An 18,722-nucleotide genomic window follows, 5' to 3' on the forward strand; every position below is an offset into this window, starting at 1 on the left:
GGCTAGAGGGCACACGGAGGGAGCGAGCTCCAGCTGATTCTAAGAGGAGGATGCCTCACATACACACTCATGCATTCTTCCTTTCGTTCCCCCAGACCCTTTAACCTAATAGATTTAAATTTGGTGGCACTTACCCTCTTTCCTGGTAGCTGTTCGAGCATAAGACTCAAAAACTCCCTTTGCTACCCGATGCCGACCGGGCAGGGTCCGAGGAGGCTTCCCCACGGATCAAAGTGTCCGCTGCCGGCTGGGTGATGACTCTTCCGGGCCCGGTCCGGTGGCTGGGTGAGCTGGGAGTCCCTTTGTAGGTCGCCAGATTGTTGGGAGGAATTCCCCCGTTCAGTTCTTCCAGCCGGGATTCTCCTTGACAGCGCAGTGCAGAAGAAATAGATCGTGAAGCCATCTACCAGAAAGAGGTTTTATTTCGAGGATCAGCGTTGAGTGACAATTCAGCTCGAGTCCCCGGCTAGCTAGACAGAGTGATCTTTAAACAGGGGTTTTTATACCCTTTTGTGGTTTCCAAACTTGTCATTTCTGATTGGTAACAAACTTACCATTTCTAATTGGTGAGTTAAAATTTGTCTTTCTTGATTTGCTGGTTTGTGACTATTGTTAGTTCCTTTTTCTTGCCTAAAAGGTGTTAATTACTTTTATTGTTGTGTCCTGATTGCTGCTAGCTGGTTCCTCATTGTGTGTGTCAAGTGTTTGCTGTTTTAGCCTCAGGCTGCTGTTGACCCAGTTTAGTTGGGGTGTTCCTAGATTATTTCTTAGTTGGGCTGGGGAGGGGGTGTCCAACTCTCATCAATGTCATATTACCTGATAAGTGATTTCAAGTGGTTCCAATGTAAAAATTATACATGAAAAGAATTCATGTCTGGTTTAATGATTCCTCTTTTACCGATTTCCCCTTATGAAGGAATAAGTTTCATTAAATGCAGTGGAATTGGGTTATTTGTAAACACTCTTTAAAGACGTTATTGGCCACTTCAGCACAGTTCTTTTAATCAATGTTTTTTAAACCAATGAGAGTACAAGATTCCAGAGCTCTGTTACATCACAGGAATTCAGTCAAGTTTGAAATGTTTTAATGTATTTAGCATATGCGTAGGATGACAGACTGCTGCTTCCCCCGAATCGTGTGAAAAGATTCCCAATAATGCGGAGAATTTATATCCTTTCTGAGACGGACTTCCTACTTCCGAAATCTCCCAAATACCGTACAATTCCAAAACTACAAAACTTGTCTCCTTTCCCCTTCTGAAGAGGGGGGAGGGAGAAGCAAGCAGCGAGGGACGGTGAGGAGGGAAAACCGGAGTGCTGCTATTAATAGCTTCGTTCTGCGATTGGCTTAAGGTAGCAAGAAAAAAAAGGTCTGTACCACGTGGGTTACTATGTGAAAATTCCAAGATGGCGCATTCCGTCACGGGCTGACTCCGTTGGCGGCGTGCGCACCGTAGCGGTAGCGCCGAGGACCGTTCTAGTCCTTTTCCTCGCCAACGGCGACTTCCGTGGGAGTCATTCGTTCTTTATCCTTGTTTTCTTCTGTTTCCAAACACAGGTCAGTATCTGGCGCGGAGGCTTCCTGGAAGATTGCGGTATGATGCCAGTTATTGCCCAATCGTTATGGCATCTTTCCTTTAAACCATGTAGAGAGGTTGCGGCGCAAGAGTCTCCTCCTGCGCCTTTAGCACTGGGAATGGATATTCAGGGCCATGGGGTGACTGACGCTTTAGAGCACCAATCGGGGCCTCATTCGAAGGCTGGCGGGTGCTTTTGAGCCATCATGCGAGTCGTACTCTCTTTGGACATCGGTTCCGTGGGGGCCGTCGAAGCCAGGGTGGAGTTGGGCTTTTTTAGCAAGCAGCCGTTGGAAGGCGGGACTTAGATCGACATTGCTCCCATCTTGTACCCCTCCCCTCCCTTTGCCGTGAATGGCAGATGGCACCCTCTCGGCTTCAAGGAAGCGTGTGTTTTGAGTGTTGTCTGTTTATTTGCATTTTTTTGTGAATGAAGCAGGTGGATCCAAGGACCGCACCCGTCTAGCGGCTCCCAAGAAACCCATTTCTCCTGCTTAACCGGGGCTGAATGAGCAACGGCTGGACGGGTAAGATGCAGCTATCATGGAAACGCCCCTCGGAGTGAGGCTAGGCGGTGCCCCTCCCAACAATCCCGGCGGCGAAGGCCAAGCGGGTGGAGGAAGGAAAGGCCGAGGCGCTAGGAAGGACATCCGGCCGTGTGGCCGGCCGGGAAGAGATCTTCAATTTTCCCGTCATCAACTCACTGTAGAGGATAGGCTATAATTGAGAGATTTCTAGTCCCGGTGATAGACCCAAATTCAATTTCGCATCATTATCCTGGACACGTATATTTGCCTTCATTCGATAGGCCGTAAATCTATCTCGCATCTTTTCGTAGAACGGAGTACTGTTTTAATTTAAATATATTGCCACACCTAGTAAGATTAAATAGTGATATTGCCAAGGAATGAAGGGGGAACTACAATAAATCTACAGCAGCGAGACAGCAGTTGTAAAGAAAAATGTGGATCTTTTTACTCAGTAACAGACGTAAGGTCCCATTAAATGCTTTCATTTGGGTGGTGTTTGCTTCAGTCAGATGCATAATGGTATAATTGGATATATACGAGAGCATTTGCAGGCTGTATATTGGACTGGAAAGGTTTTGATCTCCGTGCATGGGAGTTGTGGGCTCATTTGCCTAATCCCTGTATATTGACAAAAAATTACCCTGTTAAAAGAATGGGGAGTTAGGAGATTTTTGGAGAAAGGGTGAGCAATAACAGTTTAATAATTTTCATGCCCTCCATATAATAGCCTCTATGAAGGTGTACTGCTTCTTTTACAGTAGATAGCCTGCTTATTGCACTAATTGCAGTATTTTTCTATAGTATGTGGCAGACACATCTAACAGATAAAGATAACATCTATTATTAGTAGGTTATTTGCAACTTAACAGGACTCGTATATAGATCTTAGTTATAGTGATATCCTTCTAGTTTCTTGTCCAGTACTGTATATCTCACTAGCTATATCTTAGATAGAGTGAATTCTTCATGTACATAAAGTCCTATGTCCAGGCTGACATTTCTGAATATGGAGGATCTTGAATGGGATTACTGGAACTACCTCTTGGCCATAGAGTTGTTGCTTGTTACATAGCAGTGGGTAAGGTAAAACCTACTGATGTAAGACAATTTTTTATGTATCTATATATGTGTGTGTGTGTGTGTGTGTATTGCTCTTTTTCTTTGAAAAATGCTGTCATGTGTTTGCATGTGGGAGTAACTGCATTCCTTCTGTTTTTTTGAATCAGTGCAAGAATTAGTAATGACACTTCATTTAAACCTACTGCTGATACAAATGGGTCTATCTGTCCGCATTTGTTATTGTGTGGATGTTTATGGAACACTGAGATGCAAGCAAGTTTAGCAATGAACATAAAAATGATAATGATACGTTTGATAATTGTAACATTTGCCAATTATATTTTTGTATGTGATGCATTTTCCACTTGAAAATTTAACAAAATATTATGCTTTGTATATGTGTACACATATTTCTATTACCTATTTTTGTTATCTACTCCTCTAAATTTTGTTAGCTGTAAAAACTCATGCCACGGTAGTTTGGATACTGTTCAGGTTATTGAATGGTTTTCAGTTTTGCCAAATTAATTTCATTAGGTTTCTTTGTTGTGTTTTAAAGATGGCTTTCTTGCATTTAGAGTTTCTTTGAACCTTTATCCTTTCACTGATTCTACCCAGATGTTTTTCACAGCTTCACATTACCTTCTTATATATGGGGATCTTAATTCTTCTCTTCCTTCAAGTTTCCCCCACAGTTTACCTTTTCCACCTAGTCCAGTGGTTCTCAACCTTTCTAATGCTGCGACCCCATAATACAGTTCCCCATGTTATGGTGAACCCCAACCACTTATACATCACCAGGTGCCAGGGGCGTGGCCAAAGAAAAGGGGGAAAAAATGGCGGACAGCCTTGCTTGGCGACCCCCGTGAAGTGGTCGTTCGACCCCAAATGGGGTCCCGACCCACAGGTTGAGAACCACTGACCTAGTCTGTGGCTTGCCTAAAAAGGATAAGTTATTGGAAGGTTAAAAGCAATGAAAATTAAGCCAGCTTTTAGGGGAAATCTTGCTCTGTATCACATGTATGCATTTCCTTCCCTCATTCAAGAAGAAACAGGAAAAGAGAAGAAAACAAAAAAATCAATAGTAGAAATGGGGTACTTTTTTTCTATAAGTTATAGAGAGAAGGGAAGGCGATAGAAAGGGAGAAATAAAACTGGGTGGAGAAGGGCTATAAGAAAGATGAATCCAATAGGGGAAAAAAGTTATTTTTAACATTGGGTCTTACAACAGTGGGTTATTTACTTATTTATTTTCTATAGCTGTTCATAATAACCCAGTGACTCTGGGGAACAAATGTCTATTGTCAAAAGTGTGGGAATTAGTGAGAAAAAGTTGTTAATATGTGATGCATTCTGGCTTTCAGCTCCTTGATGTAAACTTTGGTATAATGCTTATCTCAGAGATGTAAGTTGGTATAATAATTTAAATTATTATTCTGTTAAAGAGGCATAATTTCACCAGAGGGGAACAGGCTTTCTTGGTAATGAAATGGTGGGGTTAGATATAAGAGCAAAATGGGTGCATTTAGCCATGCAAAAACTCAAGGCATCCATTCCCCCTCCCCAAATATTTTGGGATAAAGATTAGTGCATCATGAAAATTATTTTGGAATGCAGTTGTGGTTTTAACTGGAATATGTATATTTATATTCTGTTCATGTTTTATCATTCTGTGCTTGTCTAATGCTTGAAAACTATGGTTTTTAATATTACTGATAGTTCTTAGAGGGCAATAATACCATATAAAATGTATCAAATACATGAAACTGGGAAAAATAGGTCTGAGTTTTAAAGGGAAGAAACAAGCCTAAGAGCCCCTATTGATCCCAGTAAACAGTCTCACATACCTTGGAGCAGGCATGTCCAGCCTGTGGGCAGCATGTAACCCTGGACAGCTAATAATGCAATTCCACAAATTATAGACTTTTAACATTATCATGTGATTTATATATATTAACTATATTATATATTTTATATGTGGCCCAAGACAATTCCTTTTCACTCAATGCAGCCCAGGCAAGCCAAAAGGTTGGACATCCATGACTTGAAGCCTGAGTATCTTCAGGACTGTTAAATCCACATAGAATCTGCTTACCAGTTAAGTTCTAACACAAGGGTGTCCTGCAGTTCTCTACATGTTGAGAAGTGACACATGGAGGCTGAGAGATGAGCATTCTCTTTTATGGCTTTTCTCCTTTGGAAAAACTTGTTTGTTCCCTGAGATGAAGATTGCTTCTTTTCTGAAGATATTTAGGAAAATTGTTAAAATGTTGCTTTTCTATAGAGCCTTCATAACTATGTGAGAAAGACTTTAGGTGAATTGTGTTTATGTTTCTCTTGTAATTGAAAGGATGGTATGCATATTCTGAGTGCTACATTACTTTGGCAGTTATTGATTAAGGATTGCATTTTCTTATGTTTCTTATTCTGTTTATCCTGTATTTATTGGAAGCTGAATAGAATTTAACACTGAGGCAGTATATCAATAAATAAAATTGGGAAATCATTGTGTTGAGGGTGATTCTAAATGGTAAATAATAACTTTGATTTATATATTGCCTTGCTTAGTCAGAATGACTTTAAAGTAGCCTTGCTCCCATCAAAATGAACAGAAGGTAAATGCTTATTATAGATGAAGTATGGAAGATTGACTGGAAAGTGAATGCTATAGAGGTGGTTTTGTGGGTTGCATGGATCTTGTCCTAATTTATTTAAATCCTATGTACTTCACTGCCAGGCTAACAAACAAAACACAATCACTGTGCATTGTATAAATGAGGATAAACCAATAGTCTTATTGGACTCTCAGTAATTCCTTCCTCTGTCTTTATCTCTTGAGGTACTGGACTAGAAGGCTACTCTTTTATTGCTTTTCTCCTCTTATTAGTGTCTGGCATTTTAGTGCCAATTTCGTATTTCCAATTAAATATGCATATGTCAAGTGTTCTTTTCCATAGTTTTGCTTCATTAGTTACTGTTACTATTTCTCTTCCAATCTCTTTATTAAAGTTTATAATTAGCATTTATTTTCATCTCCATTATTATGAATGTTCAAAATGTTCTGAGCTTTAAATAATTTGTGCTTGGAAAATCCATTTTGAGTACTTCAGGCTTACAACAAAACATGGCTCTTCCGGTTTTTTTTAAAGTACTATGTATTATCTCCTTGTATATATAGTAGTAAGCTGACTCTTGGAATTTTAACCAAAATATGAAAAATACACCGTCTGCAGATAGGCTGATCCTTATCATTTTTAAAAATTTTAATTTTTACTACTAGCTGGTCCATAGGTGGCACATTTTTTCATAGTATTTTGAGGGTACCATTTGAGGGTCTGCTTAACCACAAGTATATAAGGGACATATAAGCACTTTTAAAAAGCTGAAGGCAACACCTACTATATATACTCACAGATAAGCCTGTATGCAGATAAACCAAATCCAATGTTTTTGTATATTTTAGTATCTAACATTCTTGGTTAATCTGCAAATTTATGCAGTAAGCTTGGGATGCAACATTGTGTTTCATTCTACAGTTGGTTTTAAAAGTCCTAAAACTGTGGAGTCTGTAAAACAGCAAGCAGAAATTCTGTTTTTGCTGCATCTACTTGATAGATAGATGCAATGGAGTGAAAATTGGTTAAGTGCATGTGAGGATTTGAAAATATTTTTGAACTGCTACTTCATGGAGATGCAAATTGGAGAATCAATGGTGACCTCCCAGTGACCACACTTCCCATCCTATATGAAATAATATTTAAGGGATGTAGAAATAATTAGCAGGAAAAGAGTCTTCTTTCTTCTCTGCTTTATCTTCCCTCTCTCTCCTTCCCTCCCATCCTTCTTTCTCCAACTTTCCTCACAGTTATATGTATTGTAAAATCTATATCTCCAAAAAGCTTTGCTTGTTTGCTTATTTGAGGGAGATGTTCAGTTAGAGCAGACATATCAAACATAAGGCCCGCAGGCTAAATCCGGCCTGTGAAGTGGTTGGATCTGGCCTGCGGAACTGCCATGGAAACAAGGGTCCAGCCTCTGCCACCTCAGCAACGGCTTGGCCCAGGTGGGCACTCCCCCTGGGTTCGTGCACAGGAGGTGCCAAGTAAATGGGCGCTGGTGGAGCCCAGCAAAAGCTGCAGCTCATTGGCTGCTCGACTGCTCATTGGCCAGCAGTGATGGCCAGGGATGTCCAATAAGCTGTACTCGGCCCTTACAGCAGCAGGAGCCCCGCTGCCCCTCTGTCCTTTTCAAGCCTGGGAAGGTTGTAAAGGCATCGTCGCATCCCGCCAGGCATATTGTAAGGTACGCTTGGCCTGCCCCATTTGCAGTGCCTTTGCCGACTTGGGGCCTTGTGATGACCCAGGGCACAGTACAGAGGCAATGCAGTCAGCTGGCAATTCAAACAGTTATTTTATTGCTCCAAATTTTCCGCAAATGCTCCCACGTTTCCTGGCAAGCCTCCAACAAAAGAACACACACACCCCTTCAGCCGACTCTGGCTGAAAGTAGGTTCAAATACAATCTGATTAGCATAAGAAAGTACTCAAGGCCATAGAGATAACAAGGAAGAAAACATAAATTTAACGAGTCTGTTTGAATCCTAGCTTGCCTGAGCAGTTTTCAAAAGAGAGAATCTGAAATACAGTCTGAGGTCTTTAAACATTCAAGTAACACGGTCAGTCAATCCAGTAGTTCGAGTTTCCAGGTTTCCAAACCGAAGTCACAGAACAAGAGATCAGCAACAATATACAACACTCCAAGAATCAGCGTTTGTTCCCGACAAATGCCTCTCCCCACAGCGTCTCCTTAAATCTCAATCTCCAGGTGTTCCTTGTGGAGAATGGTGGGACGCTCTACTCCCGAGTAATTGAGCCTGCCTGCATTGTTCCCTCCTTCTCTCCACTCTCCGTGCTCTAGGATCAGGTGAGGGGTGGCCCCTGCTCATTGCCTGAACTCTGGCTCTCCTGTTCCAATCCTGAAGGGCCCTGGCCTGCCTTGGCCTGCTCTTCCCCACATTCCTCTGAAGCTACAGACATCTCTCCCTTGGCCTCCATAGGGTCCTGTTCCAGTTCATTTTCTTCCATAGATTCAGGCTCAGACAGAGGCATGACAGGCCCGCAGTCAGGCCACCCCTGCCATGCCACCTGTCTCACATCACCCCGTAGTGGCACCAGCAACACCTTGTCGCCCCGCCACTCTCTTCCAGCCCGGGAAGCCTGCGAGCCTGGAGGAAGTTGCCATTGCAGCCCTCCCATGCCATGCCACCTGCCTCATGTCACCTTGAGTCGCCCCAGGGCAGCACCAGCAAACCCATCTCTCTCAATCTTTGTAACCTTAAGATGGCTGGACTTCCAACTCACAGAATTCCCCACCCGCCAAGATCAGTGTTGTTCAAATTAGTTGCAACATAACATACATCTCCTCCTGGAAAGTATTTGTTTTTTCTTGGTATTTTTTTTCTGTGGATCTCTGATTTTCCATGATAGCCAAAAATCAAAATTTTTCTTTCTCTGTAAACAGCTTTAGCGTCACAATTGAGTAGGTATTTATAATCCAGAAAAGTCATTTTTTTTCTGTAAAGTTTATAATTCTTACTTTGTAGATAGCTCAAAATGTTTTCTTTTTTGTCAGAATTGTTTTCTGTTATTAAGACATTAAAGGTCACCAAACCAAGTTATATTTTCCTAGGCTTTGCCAGTTCCTATATTGAAGCAACTACTGTTGTATATATTCATCCACCATTAGATGCCAGCACCAGTTCATTTTTCAGTTTTCAAAATAAACAATTGCTTTCTTCTGTTTTCATGATTTAAAAAGAAAATCTTAACAAATTCCACCAATTTCAAACTTGCCCAGGTTTAGTTCTTATATTCATTTCATTTCAATATATTTCTGTCCCCCATAAAAGTTTAATTCAAAGATCCCCCTCCTTTTTACTTTTGGAGGCTTTTTGCTTCTTGGTTTTTTTTCCCAGGAAATCAATTATCAAGTAGAAGAGAGAAAATCAACGTTCTTACCCAGTTCCAATCACGTCGTTTACAGTCAGCTTAAAATAGTGCTTTTGGGTTTTGGCTGCGTGTAGCTTGGGCTAGACTCTGGAGTTACGCTAGCCTGCTGGTTTTTGAAGGGCTTTCCCCAAACAACCGGATTTACTGCCATCCCTCCACGGTTGGCGGGGCTTCTTTGTCGCCTCTTTGGGACGACTTTAGGCCCATTTAGGGTCCCCAAACAAAGAAATCAGCTGTAGGGTGTGGAGCCTCACGATCCCTTGGCTACTTGCGCTACTGCGCAAAACCGGAAGCCCAGAACCGCAAAATTTCATCATGTGACCATTCGCCATTAGAAAAAAGCTGCAGAAATTAGATCTACATGGGAGATGTGCTAGGAGAAAACTTTGCTACATAGAAAGAAGATTTGAGCAAGACTAAAGTTTGCTCATGATCACCTAAGCCAGTGGTGGCAAACCTATGCCACGCATGCCAGAGGCGGCACTTGCTGTTGCCCCAGCCTTGCCTCCCCCCATGACCCCCTCCTCACCAGCAGTCCCCCTGGAGGAGAGTTGCCCCCATGCATGGCCCACGCGGGGCAGTGCAGGCAAGGACATGGCAGCCAGGCAGTGTGGACAAGATTTCTGCCCTCACACCCCATTGCGCACAGTTGATGCTGTGGGGCATGGGCAGAGGGCATGTCCACCATGGTGCTGCTGGGCTGCCTGGGCGATCTGTGGCGGGCCCTGGAGGCGGTGAGTGGCCCTGTTGGCAGGCAGGGCAGGGGGTGGAGCGGAGCGGGGGTGGTCAGCGGGTGGAGCGGGAGCAGGGTTAGTTTTTGAGCACTCGATCTCTAAAAGGTTCACCATCACTGACCTAGGCAAAGACCAGGACTTCTGGAACAATGTGCTCTGAACAGTAGAACAAAGATAAGTTATTTGGCTGTGGTACCGGAAGATGTTTGGCAGATTCACCAGAAGAACCTGATTCTAAGTATAAAGGATGATGATGGAAATGTTGCTGCATCAGGGCTAGGACAACTTCATTCATACTGTGAATTCTTCATTGTACTAAAGGATGCTTGTGAATAATATGAGACCATCTGTTGGAAGATTAAAGATCAGCCAAAAGTGGACTTTGCACCATGACAATGAAAATGTTTTAGTATATCTATTAAAAGATGGATGAAAAAAAGAAATGGAGGGTTCTGGAATGGCCGAATCAAAGCTCCTAACACAATCCCACCAAGATACTGAGGATAATTTGACCCAGATGCAACAGATCCCTCCAACATTGTACAACTTAAAAATACTCTGCATGAAGGGAGTGGGAAAAAATTGCTTCCAGGCAATGTCAGTAGATAGTTACAAGAAATGCCTACTTTTTACAACTTTTTTGCGACATTTGTTAAGTGAATCACTGCAATTCTTAAATTAGCAACATGGTTGTTAAGTGAATCTGTTTTCCCCATTGACTTTGCTTGTTAGAAATTCGCAAAAGGGGATCACATGATTCTAGGGCATTGTAACTATCATAAATGTGAGTCAGTTGTCAAGCATCTGAATGTAAATCACGTGACCATGGGGCTGCTACAATGGTCATAGGGTGAAAAATTGTCATGTCACTTTGTTCAGTGCTGTTCAACTTCAAACAGTCACTAAATGAACTGTTATAAGTTGAGGACTATCTGTATTTGTTAATTTTTTTTGTTAAATAGTATATGCACCTGTGTAAATATGAATGATATTGATATTTCCATATATTTAAAAAAACTTTTACATAGCATATACCTAAACTTTTTCTCACGATTATATTCAATGACTGTCAAATCCAAAAGAGTTAATTTGCAGAATGATGTAATGAGGCAATGATATAAATTATGTTATTTGTGCCCATATATCATGATGAAAATAACATGAATTGTCTGCATTGCTTTGGATATAAGCAGTTGGCTTTTAGAATTGGTAAGTAATGCTGGCTTCTGGTATGATGTCATAGCATTACGAACGCAGGAAGGCAGAGTCGCCCGAGTTCGTACTGCTGGGGGCCCTAAAAAGGCCTAAAGTCACCCTGAAGAGGCGATGAAGGAGGGGTGCCTCATTGATCACAGAGAGACAGCAGTCTTTCCGTTTGATCTGAGGAAAGCCCTCCAAACCGGTAGGGAAAAGACTGGCTGCATCCCTGTGGCCAGCCTCCAGCTACTGATAGCTGAAGAAACAAAGCACTAACTAGCAGATTATAAACAGTGTATGTGGAACTCGGTGAGAATATTGATCCTTTTTCTACTATTTTTTAACTGAATTTCTTGGAAAAGGCTCCCAAGAAACTAAAAACCTCCGAACGTGAGAAGGAAGGGGACAGTAGCTCCACCCTTCCAGAGAAATGGAAGGGGCATTTTAATTTTTTTTTATTTTATTTTTAACCAACAAAACAAAACAAAACAAAGCAAAACATAACACACATACACACACAGTATATACTCCTCTCCCTTTTTTTTTAACAGCGATTACGTAACGGTAATCTATTATTTACATTTCCCCCCTTATTCTTCTTTAGAATATTTGTCCTTATTGCCCCGTTGTTTCTTATTTACATTTTTCTTCCTTCATATTCTACTTCTTACTAAGAATAATTCATATTATTATTATTATACATTATTATACACATATTTTCACTTTTGACCTTTCCATATTTATTCTCTATTATTTCTAGTCTCTAACCAGTCATACCACTTGTTCCATGTTATATAGTACTCTGTGTCTTCCTTTTCTTTTATCTCTTTTGTTAATTTGTCCATCTCAGCACAGTCCAGGATTTTTCTTATCACTTCTTCCTCTGATGGTATATTCTCATTTTTCCAGCACTGTGCATATGCTATTCTTGCCGCCGTTATTATATGTAAAATTAAGTACCATATTTCTTTACTTTATTTTCTGTTTAAAATACCCAACAAAAAGATCTCTGGTTTCCAGTCTATGGGTTGGTCTATTATTTCTTCGATCCATCTTCTTATTGTAGTCAAGTATTTTTTCGCAACTGGGCATGTCCACCATAAATGATAATATGTTCCATGTACTTTTTTACATTTCCAGCATGTTGGAGAATTGTTCTGGAACATCTTGACAAGCTTTGTTAGTGGAAGATGCCATCTGTAAAACATCTTCAACTGGTTTTCCTTGAATGCCGCCGACATAGTCAATTTTATATTTATTTCCCATATTTTTCCCCTTTCTCCAATTCTATATTATATCTAAAATTTTTTGCCCATCTAATCATTGTGTCTTTGACAACTTCGTCTTCCATTTTATATCTCAATAGGTATTTGTATAAATTGCTAATTAATTTTATTTCTCTTCCATGTATAATTTTATCCAATTCTTGTGGCTCTTTTTGTATTTCATATAATTTTTTGTCCTCTGTATATTTAGATTGAATTTGTGTAAATGTCCACCAGTCAATCTCTCTGCCAATATCTTGTTCCAATTCTTGTTTTGTTTTCAGATTTCCCTGTTCATTTACTAATTCCTTATATCTAATTATCTTATTTATATCCAATAGGTTTGGGTATTTCAGAGCTTCTGTTGGGGATAATCACACTGGAATTCTTATATAATGTTTTCGTTTTATTTTTTCCCAAGTCTGTAGCAATGCATTCCTAACTATGTGTCTTTGAAAGTATCTGTGTATTTTATATTTTTCATCCCATAGGAATGCACGCCACTCTGCTTGCAAGTCATGTCCTTCTATTGTTAAAACTCTAGTATTTTTCAATTCCATCCAATCTTTTAGCCAAGTTAAGCTCGATGCTTGGTAGTATATTTCCCACTCTGGTAATGCCAATCCCCCTTTATCTTTCATATCTTGCAAGAGTTTTAATTTAATCCTGGTTTTTTCCTTTGCCATATAAATTTAGTGACCAATTTATTTAATTCTTGAAAGAATGTTTTTCCTAATTTTATTGGAATAACCTGGAACAGAAATAATATTTTTGGCAATACATTCATTTTGACCGTAGCGGTCTTCCCTAAAAATGAAATTTGCAAATTTTCCCAATTTTCTAAGTCTTTTTTTAATCTGGTGTAATATTTTATCATAATTGTCCTCCTTAATCGAGGAACATTTCGCTGTAAGCCAGATCCCTAAATATTTTATTTTCTTGGTTATACTTATCTTTGTTTTATCTTCCAGTTCACTTTCCTGTGCCTTTGTAAGATTTTTTGTTATTAATTTGGATTTATTCTTATTAATCTCAAGTCCGGTTACTTCACCAAATTCTTCTATTTTTTGAATCAATTTAAAGCCGGTTTCTAATGGATCTTCCAAAATAAATACCAAACCATCAGCGAAGGCCTGGACCTTATATTCTTCCTTCTTAATTTTTAAACCCTTTATTTCTTGGTCCTCTCTGATTTTTGTAAGGAGTATTTCTAATGATAAAATAGAAGAGGGGAAAGTGGGCATCCTTGTCTTACTCCCTTGGTTATATCAATTTTTTCTGTCATTTCCTCATTTATAATTACCCTAGCTGTTTGTTTAGTATATATTTTCTCAACCATCTTTCCAAATTTTGTCCCAAAATCCATATAGCACAATTGTGTTATAATAAAATTCCAATTCAGATTATCAAATGCCTTCTGGGCATCAAGAAAAACGAGTGTAGCTTGTCTGTCAGGATGGACTTTGTAAAATTCTAAAGTGTTCAGTATTATCCTCATGTTATTTTTTATTTGTCGTCCTGGTAAAAATCCATTTTGATCTGGATGGATGTAGTTATTCAAAATTTTTTTTATCCTTTCTGCTATTATTGTTGTAAATGTCTTATAATCTGTATTCAGTAAAGAAATCGGTCTATAATTTTGAATTTGTTGTAGGTCTGAGTCTTCCTTAGGAATGAGGATGATGATTGCTTCAGTCGAAGTTGTTGGTATCTTCACCTCTTCCAGCACCTCATTGTAAATCTCCAACATTATCCATTGTGGTGACTCTTGTGTATTTTTATAAAACTCGACCAGAATTCCATCTGGGCCTGGTGATTTGTTGTTTTTTTGTTTTTTCAATGCTGTTTCTAATTCTATTGCAGTTATTGGTCTATTCAACATTTCCTTTTGTTCTTCAGTGATTTTGCTCATTTTTGCTGCCTCTATATATTGTTTGACTTTATCATCTGGTATATCTTCCTGATGGTATAGCTTTGAAAAGAAATTTTGTATTATTTTCTTTTTTTCTTCCCATCTATATTGTACTGTTCCATTTTCATCTTGTAGTTGGTGTATTCTTCTTTTGCCTTTTTCTTTTTTTAATTTATAGGCCAACCATTGACCAGTTTTATTCGCATTTTCAAAGTAATTTTGTTTCGCCATCCTAATTTTCTATGCCATTTTTTTGTGTTGTCAGGTTAATCTTGTCTTTTATAATATTCCATTTTTCTTTTATCTTTTTATTTTGTGGGTCCTTCTGTAGATCACCTTCTATTTTTTTTAATTCTTCTTGTAATTTTCCTTGTTGAAGTCTCCTATCTTTGTTTTTCTTAGAGTTGTATGCAATTGTCAATCCCTGAATGTAAGCTTTTGTAGTATCCCACAAATTTTGTGTTGATGTCTCTTCCTTTTTATTTAGCTGAAAAAATAATGTCAGCTCCTTTTCTAGCATCTGTATATATTATTTATCTTTACACAAGTCTTTGATTCATTGACCATCTTTTTCTGTTTCTGGCCTTTCCATTTTATTATTATTGGGTTGTGATCTGCCCAATCATTAAGCCCTATTTCAATTTCCTCTATCCCTTTTTGTACATCTGTTGTTGCCCAGGCCATATCGATCCTAGACCAAGACTGATGTGGATACGAATAGAACGTATATTGTTTGTCTGATCAAATCACCAGAAGGTTGAATAATATTTCTCCACTTTTGCATATACCAATTTATGGCAGGTTGTTTTTGTTGATCAAGTTGGTTTTCAATCTGTATAGTCCAGTGGTTCTCAACCTGTGGGTCGGGACCCCATTTGGGGTCGAACGACCTTTTCACGGGGGTCACCAAACAACGCAGTACGCCATTTTTTCCCCTTTTCCTTAGCTGTGCTACTCCCTTTTATTCTATTAGCTTTTGAAAGCCAATAGAATAGACTCTCTTGAATAGAGTCTAATTCTATTGGCTTTCAAAAGCCAATAGGAATTGTCCAGGCTGTCTCTGCCCTGCTGAGCCTGCCAAAAGTCCCATTCTGCAAACGGTGCTGCACCAGTTGAGTAGTCCTCGACTTAAGACCGGTTGAATAGTCCTCGACTTATGACCGGTTGGGGGTCGCGGCATTAAAAAGGTTGAGAACCACTGATATAGTCTAAGCTTAAATATGCAAATATATATATAATATAGATAGTAAGGAATATATATATATATATATATATATATATATATATATATATATATATATATATATATATGTAGATCTTTGGTTGTTCGGGTTTTCTCCCACGTAAAATTGGAAGTGTCTTGGCAACGTTTCGACGAAGTCCCATTCGTCATTTTCAGGCTGGTGTTTTCAGCTTCGTGCTTCGAGCAGCAATGTGTGGTCTTAGCTGTTTCTTCCTTTTAACTGCCAGTGGGGGTATGAACTGATTGGGTGGGAGCTTGGCTGTGTTCTGATTGGGTAGAGGTGTGTTCTGATTGGCTGGGGGGTTGGCTGTGCTCTGATTGGCTGGGGGGTTGGCTGTGCTCTGATTGGCTGGGGGAGTGTTCTGTTGAAACATTTCTCTCCTTATAGCTTTGCTTTTTCTGCGCCTTCTCTCAGCCAAATGTTCCTTACCTCCTTCAGGGGTTTTCCTCGTCTCCTGTTATGAAGCTGTCAGTTCTACTTTTCACTCCCTCTCAGACTGCCGCCATCGCTCCAGGCCGGCCTTAAAGACTGGCTTCTTCTCTGCCAATTTTAAAAGTGCTGCTCCTTTCTGCTCGGGTGTTTGCTTTCCACCCGGCTTCTCTAAAGCTTCCTCTCAGTTTACCAATCTCTCCGGGATCGGCAAAGCCCTTGCTGGGCTCTTAGCATTTTAATTTTTTTATGGGGGACAGAAATACATAATACTGAAGTGGAAACAATATAAAGCTATAGCTTAGACAAATTTGAGAACTGAAATAACTGTTTTTCTCTTTGAAAAAATATTGGGGAGAATATTTTGAGGGTTGAAAAAACTTAGAAACCTAGCCTCTTGGTTGCTCAATGACTCCTAGCTCAACAGAGAACAGCTGGCAACAGAGCAAAATATTTGGGCATACTTACCACCCTGACCTTCGTGGACTATAAATATCTACTGAGCTCTGACTTTTAATCTTAAGAGCTATTTGGAGAGAAAGAAAAAATTGACTTTTGGCTACATTAGGCTGGGAGAGAGCTTTGGATTGTTTTTAGGGTGGTTGAATATTTTGAACATTTTGAATACTGTGGATTGCAACTTGGCCTGACTGATAATTTTTGGATGCCGAAGCAGAAGGATTATAACAAAACATTGCTTTTAGTGCTGGACTCATATCTTGGAACCCATTGGATTATAAAGGCTATATATAAAGACCAGAAAAACTAGATGAAATTTTGTTCTATTGCCATCAAGATTGGTGATATTAGATAAGACTTCTATTTGGAGATCTCAAAAGCTCTGACAGACTATCTGGAGGGGAGGAAACAAAATGGAGGCCTCAGACCCAGCCAAAAGTGGTAGGAAAATATATTCAACACCTCCATTTGAACCCCCCAGCCAGGCTTATCAAGGATTTGCAGGACTGACGCCTCAAGAAAAAACAAACACTTTTCAGGAGATATATTCTATGCTACAATTAATTCACCAAACATTTCACATAAAGAAGACAGAAAAAGAAACTATGAGATTAAAAACAATGTAATTAACATAAATGACCAAATTTCTAATTTAAATCTACAACTAGTAAGTTCCCAGACAACGACTACAAAGTATGAACAAACAGCCCAGAAAATAGAAAATGATTCAAAGAAAATTGATCCAAAGATGGAAGACATAAAAGAAGGGAAATACAAACTGCTACAGACAAATAAAATCTTGCAAGACCCAGCTATAATAATGAAAATGAAAAAGGCATTTTACTCCCTAGGTCTGCAAAATACACTTGAAGACAAGAAAGAAGATTTTAAAAAATGGACTATAGAGCTGTTAGGGGAAATGCCAGAAATTCAGAGACAAAAAATTAAAAGAGAAGCTGAGAGAGAAGGAAAGTGGGAGTTGCTTAAGGAATATAAATGGACAGAATTCCCCCTCAAAAACACCTTACATAAATTGTCTTCCTCATTCCAAGCAACTTTCACAAAAATAGAGGAAAAATTCTTTGTTGATTTAATTGCCTTGGCCTGGAAAGCTATTTGGCAAAGGAAGAAAGCTAGAATTAAACTTAAAAAACAGAAGATTTGTCTTGCTAGAGGGGACATTATATGATTAAATATTTGTTTGAATACGATTAAAAGAATGGATAACCCTTAGATATAATTAGATTTTTATACTAAGAAAGATATGATTTTAACTAGAATAGCACCTCTTTCTTCATACGGGGAATATGAAAATACGAGGATGGCTTGTATAAATGAAACTCTTAGCTATATAAATGTAACTAATCTTGAGAAAACTATAACTGACAAAGATATTTTGAATATTGATGGGAAATTAAACTTAAATAAGAACATGAAAAACAATATTGATTTAATAAGGAAATTTTAATTGCAAATACATTTGAAATATAAATTGATTAGAAAAGAGGTTTTAAACTGATATTATTTGTATAACACTAGAAAATATGAGGATGTTTATATTCAATTTTGTATATATTAGCAAGAAGTGTATTTGCATAGTGTTAGGAAAATAAAAACAATTTGGGGAAAAAGGATCAGGGAAAAACATTGGATTGTGCAGTATTGAACTGATTGATATTGAAGAAGTTAATAAGAAAAAGAATTGTGAGTAATGGCTGCTGTGGTACCATGAATCTACGCCATGTCACTTGTGGCTAAGTGCATGTGGGTGGGCAAAATTCAGTCTTACTTTTGTCTTAGAGCAGCTGGTGAGCTGGATATGGGGGTTATTTCCATCAGTCATTTGCCACAGCCAGATCATTCTCTGGTTAGGTTGAGATTAAGTGCTGCCTATGATTTCCATTATATCGTCAGACCAATTCAGGAGGTCTACTCCAGATAGCTTATGAACCCTAATAATTTCTGGTGGGTGATTTGGGTAATCTTGTAGGTAAGTACTTTGTGATGTACCTGTTTAGTCACTGTCATCAAGCAATGACTTGATAGAATTGATCCCAAGGGTAATGTAATTTGTCCTTACCTCCATGATCTCTCAGCAGCTTTTGATATATTGATAACACCCTGTTATCAATAGGGGGTTAGGAATGGGGGCCATGGTATTATGATTCCCCCTTCAATTCTGGTTCCAGTTTTGGAAAAAGAAAAGGTGCTGTTTTTTAGCCCATCCAATAGGATGACCTCTGTTTTCTAACTTAAATTTGCTAAAATTGCTGCTGTGAAATAGCATGTGAAGAGAAATCCCACTGAG

At 39.1% G+C, this 18,722-nt stretch overlaps 1 protein-coding gene across 7 annotated transcripts in view; it reads left to right on the plus strand.

Moving 5' to 3' along the window:
• The first annotated feature begins 768 nt into the window (after positions 1-768).
• LOC120307309 (histone deacetylase 4-like) overlaps positions 769-18,722 on the plus strand; it is a 172,588-nt gene continuing 154,634 nt past the window's right edge. The window contains exons 1-2 of one of the 7 annotated variants that reach the window (XM_039341953.1): positions 769-1,558; positions 2,014-2,104. Coding sequence is in view for 2 of the 7 variants with exons in the window: in XM_039341955.1 (XP_039197889.1) it covers positions 2,086-2,104 (19 nt within the window). In the remaining 5 variants the exon portion in view is untranslated. The remainder of the gene's footprint in view (positions 1,559-2,013; positions 2,105-18,722) is intronic. The other 6 variants (XM_039341955.1, XM_039341954.1, XM_039341948.1 and 3 more) reach the window with 6 other exon arrangements.

Source organism: Crotalus tigris, unplaced genomic scaffold (assembly GCF_016545835.1).
Source record: "Crotalus tigris isolate CLP2741 ecotype Arizona unplaced genomic scaffold, ASM1654583v1 scf7180000017774.6281472, whole genome shotgun sequence".
In the NCBI taxonomy this organism is placed as follows: domain Eukaryota; kingdom Metazoa; phylum Chordata; class Lepidosauria; order Squamata; family Viperidae; genus Crotalus; species Crotalus tigris.